The 10847-nt window shown below is 35.6% G+C and overlaps 1 protein-coding gene across 3 annotated transcripts in view; it reads right to left on the bottom strand.

Annotated features, from left to right (window-relative positions):
* Position 1: 1 nt before the first annotated feature.
* The window catches only part of LOC106077058 (uncharacterized), a 16051-nt gene continuing 5205 nt past the window's right edge, over positions 2-10847 (bottom strand). Inside the window, exons 1-5 of one of the 3 annotated variants that reach the window (XM_056015495.1) lie at positions 4269-4422; positions 3986-4145; positions 2157-2644; positions 1273-1362; positions 2-283 (exon numbers count right to left, since the gene is read on the bottom strand). In XM_056015495.1, the coding sequence (XP_055871470.1) occupies positions 33-283; positions 1273-1362; positions 2157-2625 (810 nt within the window). In that variant the 5' untranslated portion in view covers positions 2626-2644; positions 3986-4145; positions 4269-4422 and the 3' untranslated portion in view covers positions 2-32. Of the gene's footprint in view, positions 284-1272; positions 1363-2156; positions 2645-3985; positions 4146-4268; positions 4425-10847 lie in introns of those variants that run through there. The other 2 variants (XM_056015496.1, XM_056015497.1) reach the window with 2 other exon arrangements.

Below are 10847 nucleotides of genomic sequence, written 5' to 3'. Positions count from 1 at the left end.
ATGACTTTAGAAAAATAAACTCTTTATTAAAGTTACACTAGCAAGCCGGAACTCTGGATATGATTGCGACTAATGTGCAAGGTTAATACAGAGATCACTGCTACATAGATACCATTGGTTACTTTAGGTGCAACTTTGTTGTGATACACAACAGCAAAGTCTGGGAAGAAGCGCTCGTTTTCAAAGACCGCAAACTCCCTCAAGGTGTCCTCGTAAGAGCCTGGACATTCGCCACAGTCAAATACTACAGAGAGCACGGTGCCATTTGGATGGTTGTTCTTTTCTAGAGGGAAAACAAAAGAAAATTGTACAAAGTGCAAAGATAATTTTGGGAATACAAAAATTCTCTTGGTGTCACTGGCATGTGATGTTTTACTTTCTGGTCTGGAAGATGAGTAGCTAATCATGATACTGTTCGTTGCGCCTGGGCCCGTGATCATAGCAGGCTGACATTGGCTCTTAAAAAAATAATCTTTGACTGAACTAAGAAGAATAAGACTAATAAATACAAAAGGCACACAGGAAGACTACATACAGGCAGACAACATACAGGAAGACTACATACAGGAATGCTACATGCAGGGAAAACTACATACAGGAAAGCTACATTCAGGAGGTCTACATACAGGCAGACTCAATACAGGAAGACTACTTACAGGCAGACTCAATACAGGAAGACTACATAGAGGCAGACTGCATACAGTAAGACTACATTTGACTTTAAATACACTTCACCAACGGTAGGAATGCACACCATCATAGTTTTGAACCTGGGCCCTCGGTTACCTTGCTTCACTATAGAAGATCTAGCCAGAAGTCCGCTGCCAAGTTCTTGATTCTTTGCCCAATAAAAAAACAAAAAAACACAGTGTCCCCATTGAACTTCTCTACAGTCTAAAAGAAGGTGTTGGATATTCTTTATTGTTTTACTTGATTGGATACTTTTTAAACGAAGCACGCATAAAGATGGTAACAACGTCTGCTGTGCATTGGGAGTGCGTAGGTGTGTAGCTTATGTGTGTTTGTGTGTGTCGGTATGGGGGTAGACAACAGTTCCGAGCGCATACCACACAACTAAGCAGCCATCAATCATGGTAAAGTAAAAAAGTAGGAATAGATCAATGCTTCAAAAAAAAAAAAAAACAAATCAACAAAAAATGTAATAGGAATGTCTTTTTTTTTAATAAGAGCAAACTCTTTTAAAATTACCAGAACCTTTTTTGACGAGCTTGTACCTGGCACACTAGACAACACAATTTTAGAACCACTCACCTCTTAAACAAGTGTGGGAAAAATTCTTTTCTTGGCAATGGTATGATTTCCCCATCAGAACTCGGCCAATTATTATTGCCTTCTCCGTAACTTGGGGGAGTGTACAAAAAAGAAAAGAGAGACAATATAAAGAATTTTAAAAACTTAGAACATCCTACCAATTTAATGAATTTATCCTTTTATCTTGTTTTTGAAAAGCAAAATAACCACTTTGTTAACTTTTTAACCCATTTGGATACATATTTTTGTTCTAATTCTTTCACTGTCTCTTGTTACTGTTAGGCTAGATGAAACGGAAGAATCCCTGGCTTAGGTTCGTCGACTTGCCAGCTAGTATAGTCATTATTGGATAACAATAAGGCGTGCTTAGAGAATTACCATTGGTTGGGTAACAAAAAGAACTTCTTAGAAAGTTACCATTTTGTTACATAATAATATGAAATTCGTTGAGAGTTACCACTGGGTAAATAACAATAATAAATATTTAGAAAGTTACCATTGGTTGGATAACAATCTGAAATGCTTAGAGGGTTACTATTAGTTGTTTATTATATAAGGATGGCTGCCTGGTCGTGCGGTTTGCGCGCTGGACTGTCGTTCAGATTTATCGATGGTCCCTGCCCGCTCCCATCCCCCGTCGTCCTGCGGGAGGTTTGGACTAGGAAGTAATTCCATCCTTTAGATAAGCTTTGCTTTTAAAAAGTTTTCTTTTTTCTATTGATTCTAATGTTTCCGTTTACGTTCGTATAGCATTAAAATACACTACGAGAACAAAAAAAGAAGGTAGCTCGATATAAAGAAATGCGGTGGTGATTTAATGGAACTGAAGGAACATCCGAAACATGTAAAACATTTTACAAACATAACAATTCATAAATGCATACCGTTGATTGGATATTGAGCAGCTTTGCCAATGAGTTCAGCGGTGTACACTCCACTCCCGTAGTGGTTGGCAGGGCTGCTGAAGCTGATGTTGAAGCCACTCTCTGCTATTAGCTTCATGGTGCTGACTTTCGTGCCGTGGAAGAGGTAGAACTCATTCAGACTCTTGTTTACATTGCTGCTCAGCATGGGAGGAAGTCTTGCGACGGTCTTTGGCTCCGAGATGTTGAAACTGCTGATGTCATTCGTGGCCTCTCTTTGAACCTGGTTCCTTTTATTCATGTACGCTTCCAAAAGTTTGCTGTTGTTGTTTCTGTAGACGGTGGTCACAACGATGTTGGCGGAGCCGTCGTTGACAAAATCCCGAATGGCTTTGTCTGTCGCTTCGTCGACCTGATATAGCGTGTCGCCTGCAGCAATGCAGATAATACAGACCAATGTCATCGTGAAACAAACACAGTTCCTTCGCATCTTCAAGAATGTTTTTGGTCTGAGAAAAAAATTAATAATTTCTTTACTATGTACATTATACTCTAAAAGCTGATGTTTTTACTTACTAATAAAAAGTAAATTGAGGCGCTTTTGTTGAGTGGTAAAGCGCTTGGCATCAGAACTGGGATCGAATCCTGATGAAGACTGGGATTTTTAATTTCGGGATCTTTAGGGCGCCTCTGAGTCCACCCAGCTCTACCTAAAATTAATAAGGGAGAAGTAGAGACGGTTGGACGTTGTGCTGGCGCCATGACATCCTGGTTAACCGTAGCTACAGAAACATTTACATCATCTGCCCTAAATGTCTGAAAGAAGAACTTAACTTCGTTTTTTAATTTACAATAAAAGTGTAATAGAAAATACGTTGCTGGATTCATACGCTATGTTCCTGCATCAATTACATTATTACATTGATATTACATCTATTGAGACATTTTGCTTCTTTATTTACAACGAAGTGCGATCTTGTAAAATAACGTTGTCTTGGCCACATGACACCCTCGTTAACCGTGGGCCACAGAAACAGATGACCTTTACATCATCTTATCTTCTTCTTATATAATACAGACGTTACTTCAAAAAAGAAGATGATTACGTCCTACGCGTCATGCATTTAGTCATGCATATTAACTAATGAGCTCAATTCTGCCAAGTCACTGGTTTTCCTGGCTAGCTCAGGCGACCCATCCCATGCTTTAATAGTGCTAGGGAAGAAGGAGTATTTGTGCAAATTTGTCCTAGCATATGGAACGGAGAACATACCGTTATATTTGTGTTTTTTGAGTATTTTATTAAATTTTGTTTTTGTATTTGAAGATTTTGGTTCAGTGTCTTATGTATAATTGCTACTTTACTTCTTTTCTTGATTCATTCGAAATGTTACTCCATCAAATCAATTACATTATTTTATTTATATTACGTCTATTGTTGAATTGTTTTTAATAGCATAGATGATTTCATGAATCTTTTAGATGTGTCTTAGTCTTGCATGTTAATTAGAAGCTCCAACTCTACCAAGTCATTGGCTTTCTTGGCTTATTCAGTCATTTTGTTTGATGCTCTGATGGCAATAGGCGAGACGGAGCCCTGTACAAATTATTCTTATATAGGAATAATTTTCACTCTTGCCTAATTATCATGTTATAAAATATCATTTTAAATGTGTTTAACATATCACTCATTGTTAATTCTGATTGATGAGTGTTCCTGTGTCAAGAGCTTTATAACATCCAGTGCGCTATGACACAAATAATATTTCCTGGACTCTACAAACCTATAATTTTCATTTAAAGGTAAATACCGATTGACGACAAAATGGAGTTCCTATTATATAAAATACCTTTAGGTTAGGTTTATAGTAGTCCAGCTTGAAGTCGTTTCTAAAAACCCGTTCACATCTCAAAACTCAGTAGAGCTGACGTGTACTACAATAAAGATTGAATATCCCCCCCCCCCCAAAAAAAAAAAAAACAACACACACTTTGTTTTCACTCCAAATCCTGAAAAAAAAAAGTTTCATTATAAACATTGGTAGTAGAAAACTAGACACTAGACATGTAAAAAAAATGAATATAAGTATCTTAAATATTAAATGAGTAACAAATGCTTAAACAGAAACTTACACACAAAGTTTAACTTCCTAAACTCAAGGTAAGACCAGACATATAAGTATGTAATCACTATTGAATGAGGGAAATGTTAGAATATGGATACTAGCTACACGACCCCGTCGCTATTGAGATATGCATAATCTGACTTCAATCTTATTTTACCAAGTCTTACAATGTATGCTCCCTTTTACGTCCGTTTTTTTTTTTAAACTTCTCGGTAAATGGAGTTCATATACTTGCATAATACGTTGAAGGCATTTATTTACTTTTTCTAATACTAGACTTTTTTACTCAAAGAATTATATATTATAGGATGTGATCATCTTTTTGTAGTAACGTTTGTTCTGTACAATATATATTTTTTTAAATTTTGATACATGGAATAATTCCTCTTTTAGACTTCGCGATTAGGCTGTTATAGTGTATTAAAGATATGCGAATCAGTTATGTGTATATTGAAAGTGTTAGAAGTAAAACAAGTCATAATTATTATATACCAAATTATCTCTCATGGTTTTGATAAGAATGAATAATAATGAAACCCTTTAATATTTAAAATAATTTTTGGTAGCAAGAAATTTAAACTGCTCTGTTCAAGTGTAGATGCTGAGTATCAAATTTAAATGCGTTATAAACATCTTAACTAGTTTTACATTTTAGAAGGCTTACAGTCGTACACCATCCAGACATAATAAAGTATAAAGAACAGAGCTTAAGATTTCTTTCTAATCATTTATTTCGAAGATAATTCTTTATTAACTGTCTGATTAATAAAAAAGCGATTTTTAATTTTTTTGTCCTATTGGTCGATTTTTTTGTATCTTGAAAAAAAAATTAGCATACTTCAATAAATATATGGAATTATATTATTTATGGAAACCTATGGGGTTTTCTAAGTCGAAGAAGCCGGTTCTGGTCCGAATCTATTTCTGTACATGTCTTTATATGACCTAAGGAGATCAGCCTACATGTTTACATTTGCTCGACACAGGCTTCTATGCATATATACCCTCAAGTCTATTTGCTTAAAGTGTGTTTTTTTAAACAGAAGCTGATTGGTAAAGCATATGGTTGAGTGCATTAGAGTCAACTCCCTTGTCTGCTTTCAATTTTTCAGGGAAATGCGCTTTGCTAACGACATTTTTTATAGTAATTTTGTAATTACAGTACCTTGCAAACGATCATATATGTATAACTATCCAGTGTACATTGTAACTGATTTAAGCTTTGGCATCAACGACCAGAACCAGCGCATTAATATACAAGAGTGTGCTATAGAAGTTTATAAATTAAAAATCTTGAGCCTAAAAAAAGTAATCCCAAGATCATTCTTATTCTATAAGCTGCGCTCTTTTTATTTTCTTGCGCAATATTTCTATATGTCTCAGTACGTGATGTGTCAGGGCTTGATATTTGATAGTTAACACAGGACAGCACGTTGAAAAAGAGTCTTATGTGAATTTAATTCTTTGAACATCTCTATTAATTCATTGACATCGACACAAAAGACACAGTGTGGTATTCATTTAATACGCTAATCCTCATCAGATAGCCTCTGTGGTAACCAGGGCTTCTTTTTTCTTGACCACTTGTTACGGAGTGTATGTGTGTCGTCTGTAACATTTTACGCCTCGAGAGGCGAACATTTCCCTTTCCAACTTCGTGTGTGTGTGTCTAATCTTAGCCACTTGATATGGAGTGTGTGTATGTGTAGATTGCTAATGTAATTATCTGGAAAGTAGTGCGGATGTTTTTGTTTGTGAAGGCAGATACGAGCGAGTTAGGCAGGAGAAAACGAGAGATCATTCGATTAACCAGAGAATCATATCGAAATGGAACATTAGGCCGGCAAGTCAAGGAACGGAAGCACAATAAGGAATCAGGAGCGAACATGTCAAAACCCAAGAAAGGGGAAAGAAGAGTAACTCCAAGAAATCAAGAACAAGGGCAGACTTTTACGTTCTATGTAAACACTTTTTTGTTGTTCCTGTATGACAATCAAGCATGACCACACGATATCTAAACAAACATTTCTTTGTATAAATTTGTACTTTTATAACAATTACGTAGACTTTATTCTTCTTCTGTTGTTCGTATATTCGAGCATCAACATGACCTCATATCTCAACAAGCTTTTGTATCCATTGTTACTAAGTTAGTATTAAGTTGTTTTTGATTTTTTTACATATGTTACTGTTTTACTAATGTTGCAAAATAATTCTCCACCGCCATTGTCAATATTGCGCATGCTTGTGCAGTCTACAGAGAAATAATATATTAAAAAGGGGAAGAGGAAAAAAAGAAAAAGAGGGGGGGGGTAAATATTGAAGAAAAAAAAATTATATTTATATATATATATATATATACATATATATATATATATATATATATATATATATATATTTATATATATATTTATATATATATATATATATATATATATATAGAGAGAGAGAGAGAGAGAGAGACATATAAAAAAAACTTTCTGTACGACTCTTATTGAACCCTGTGACCAAACAAAAAAAAAAACAATGGAGAAATTGTCGCAGACCAGAAACTCCCGATATACTGACTCTAGCAGACAGGATTTCCACCTTGATGATGAGGAAGTGGTTTTCCGAATCTCAAGTGAGGAAATCAAAAATTGTCATATGAAGGGAGACAATAAAAGAAACAATATTAATGTTTAAATGCCTATGTTCGCATAAGTGTGTACACATATAGATGTGTATGCACGTTTGATAGAAGTTAATATAAAGAACTGGGGTAATGTAGCAAAGCACAAGGGAAACAACCATAAGCAATGGAGACAAAGTGGAAAAAAATGTGACTACGATGTTTTAAATGTTTTAATATCATTTAAGTTTCTACTTTCACGTTTTGATTGTTTCTATTTAATTACCTATTGTTGACATTCTCACTATATACATGTTAAGTACTTTAAAAAAAAAAAATTTATTGGAAATAAAACGCCATATACAAAGCAATTTAAAACGTTAAAATATTATGACAATCTATATGTAACTATTTGCTTTGCCACCATACCTCTTTCCACATATTAAAATGTAACTATTTAATGTGTGCGCTTATTAATAAAATATGAATCTTTCTGTTTAAAAAAAAAAAAGGCCAATAGCCCAAAAAGAGGCAATGCCCCAAAAAGAGGCAAATAAAAGAGGCAAAAGCCCAAGGATTCCTAGGATGTAAACAGCTCGACAACTGAAGTCAAATGCTAAAAAACTGAAGTATCCTTAAAAAAAAAAAAGAGAAAAAAAGAAACAAAAAGAGATTGAGTCTTTTCAAAGCAATTACATCAATTATAAGACTTCAATTAGGTCAGGGGAGGTGCGGTGGCTGAGCGGTAAAGCGCTTGGCTTTAGAACCGCGGGTCCCGGGTTCGAATCCTGGCGAAGACTGGGATTGTCAACTTCGGGCGCCTCTGAGTCCACCCAGCTCTAATGGGTACCTGACATTAGTTGGGGAAAAGTAAAGGCGGTTGGTCGTTGTGTTGGCTACATGACACTCTCGTTAACCGTAGGCCACAAAAACAGATGAACTTTACATCAGACCCTATAGACCACAAGGTCTGAAAGAGGAACTAGTTAGGCCAGGTTCATATCTAACTTTACATTCACTTTCACTTATCCTTTGATCTGCTGGACCGTTGGGGCACTACACAAGATCTGTCAACCTTCTTTCTCCATTCTTCTCCGTCATTTGTCTTTGATAGAATTTCATTCGGATGTTCTTTCTGAAAATATTGAAGCCTGCCTGGGTGGACCACTTCGGGGGCCGATTTTGAGTTTTGTGTTTCCACACAAACTGTCTTTGTAACCTTGTTTTTTTTTTTGTTGTCAGTTTCCAAATTCTTCGGAAAACTTTGCCTGCACTAAAGCGTTCTAATTTTCATTTAGTAAAGCTCATAGAGTATTTAGATTGCAAGGAATTAAATAACTCTTAGACTTGTCTGTAATTCAATATTGTGCAGGCTTCACCGCAAAAAATATCATTATTTGTATTTATTTAAATAAAAACCTGTTGTTGTTTTTTTAATATGGTACATTTCCATGTTGAACCAAAAATACTTAATTTAACAAACATGTGTAAACCGGAAGGATCAAAATGTTAGATTGGTTCTGTCCAACATCTCATGCCTTATTGAGCATGTCAAAACTTGAATAATTCATACAAATACAAGAGAACAAGGACAAGTTTGTACAAATACTCCTTCTTCCCTAGCGCTATTAGAGCATGGAATGGGTTGCCTGAGCTAGCCAGGAAAACCAGTGACTTGGCAGAATTTAAGTCAGTGGTTAATATGCATGACTAAATGCATGACGCGTAGGACGTAATCATCTTCTTTTTTGAAGTAACGTCTGTATTATATAAGATAAGATAAGAAGATAAAAGACTAAAAAAAGCATATAATCTTCACAGCATTTCGGAATGAAATTCTTACATTACATTTTCCTCTCTATATTATTCTAACAAGTTTGGCTAATTAAAGACCAAACGATGTTGGCTTACCAACAATTAGCTTTATCAAAGCTTAACCTAATTTAGATTATCACATATAGATAACCATAGGAGTTCTGCAAACACAACATTCTGTCCACTTTCCTCTTCAATATTTCCCTAAAACATATCGTGCCAGAAACTCTTAATAGATTTACCCCTAGCTTCACTATAAACGGAACGCCTTTTTCCAATCTCACGTTCGCACATAATAAAAATCTCATAGGACAAAAAAATACATTTTAAGTACGAGAACTCACGTCTAATCTGATTAATGCTTCTCAATCAATTTGCATTAAAATTCACCTTCCACTATCCGTAGGCCACAGAAACAGATGACCTTTACATCATCTGCCCTATAGACCACAAGGTCTGAAAGGGGAACTTTTTTTTACTATCCATTAGTCGTGTGGTTGAAAAACTTTATTTTAGAAGAGGGCTAAAACCTCAAATTACAAATTTTGGCGGGCCATATTTTTTTAATGCTATGTAGGAAAATAGGAGCGCGATGGATAAGTAGTTAAGCGCTTGGCTTCCAAACCTGGAGACTTAGGTTTAAATCTCGATGGAGACGAGGATTTTCAATTTTTATTCCACCTTAATGTAATGGTCGAGTACCAAACTTTATTTGCTCGTCAACTGTTGGGCAAAGAAACAGATGACGTTAACATCAAGCGCCCCTTAGACCGCATGGTCTGAAAGGGAAGTAAGGAAAATGCATACATTTAATATTTGATTTTTAAAATATCAAAATGAAACTAATGTGACGCTTGAAGATATGATTGTTTGGATAACAGTTTGTCAAACTGTGGTTTACATTTAGACGTCATTACTCTTAAGAGGAAACTATCACGTCTTTTTTCTAAGGATTAATACTGAAAAAAAAAGGCTGCTTAAAAAGGTATGAACATGCAAACATTAAAAAATAAAATCTTTAATCATAACACATTAAATATGTTTAAAACTGGATTTGGGCAGAACATTGCTTCAAATAAAGTTCATAATTCTTAAGATAGTCTTGTTTGTTTGTTTATGTTTGACATGTTTCGGATGTTTCTTCAGAGTTGAAGATAGTTTATTTCCTAGTCCAAACCACCCGCAGGACGACGGGGGATGGGAGCGGGCAGGGTTTGAACCATCGACCGTCGATAAATCCGAACGACAGTCCAGCGCAGAAACCGCACGACCAGGCAGCCATCCAGTCTTCCTTGACATCAGTCAGTGTATTTAACCCATTGGAAAGCCACGTGTCATTCCTAGCTCCTAGATGTGCAAATAGAAAAAGTTGCATTAACTCTTTCTCTCTTAACTGACGATACCAGCGTTGATTCCACCAGAATGTGGTAAATAATAACGGAGAGAAAGAGTTAAGTCCCGAAAACTGATCCTACTTTAAGGCATCTTATTTTCGTTTAGTCAAGAGCATAGAGCATTCAGATTGCACGGAATTAAGTAACTCTCAGAATTGTCTGTAATCCAACTGAAACAAATAGTATCTACAAGCAATACTATTACATTGAGGACTGGTTTATATTTAAGACAGTTTTATAAAAAAAAAACTAAACACCAAATGAACAGTCACTCCATTGAGGCTCATTGAACGTTTACCGACATTGTGAGCCAAACGACAAGTGTTCAATCATACAAATTGGCATGCCAGAAACACTAAATGTATTTTATCCTTGTCTTCACCATAAACAGGAGACCGATTTTTAATCTTATCTTGGCACATGATGATAATCTTATAGGAGACGAATAACAACTTTATAACTTGTAGTCACATGTCTACATCAAATCCAATTCGGTTCCACTTTGTGTTGAAGCTCGTGTGTCATGTCTTCCATAGCTGTTAACTCAGGGAGGAATTTTTTTTATCGTGTCTCGACAAGGCGGTTATTTACTTGTTTGAATGTCTTCATTCCCTTACTTTAGGTTTACCAAAAGTATGAATCCAACACTGCACACTATATCAACAATTATAAGAAGATAAGAAGAGCTCCTTTTCAGACTATGGGAGAACACGGGGTTGGGTTCTGAGCGTTGAAAATGAAATCTATCTGGGTTCCTATAACTCGG

This window comes from Biomphalaria glabrata, chromosome 17 (genome assembly GCF_947242115.1).
Source record: "Biomphalaria glabrata chromosome 17, xgBioGlab47.1, whole genome shotgun sequence".
In the NCBI taxonomy this organism is placed as follows: domain Eukaryota; kingdom Metazoa; phylum Mollusca; class Gastropoda; family Planorbidae; genus Biomphalaria; species Biomphalaria glabrata.
The sequence above is the reverse complement of the archived record's forward strand: the minus strand, read 5'-3'. Positions and strand labels throughout refer to the sequence as shown.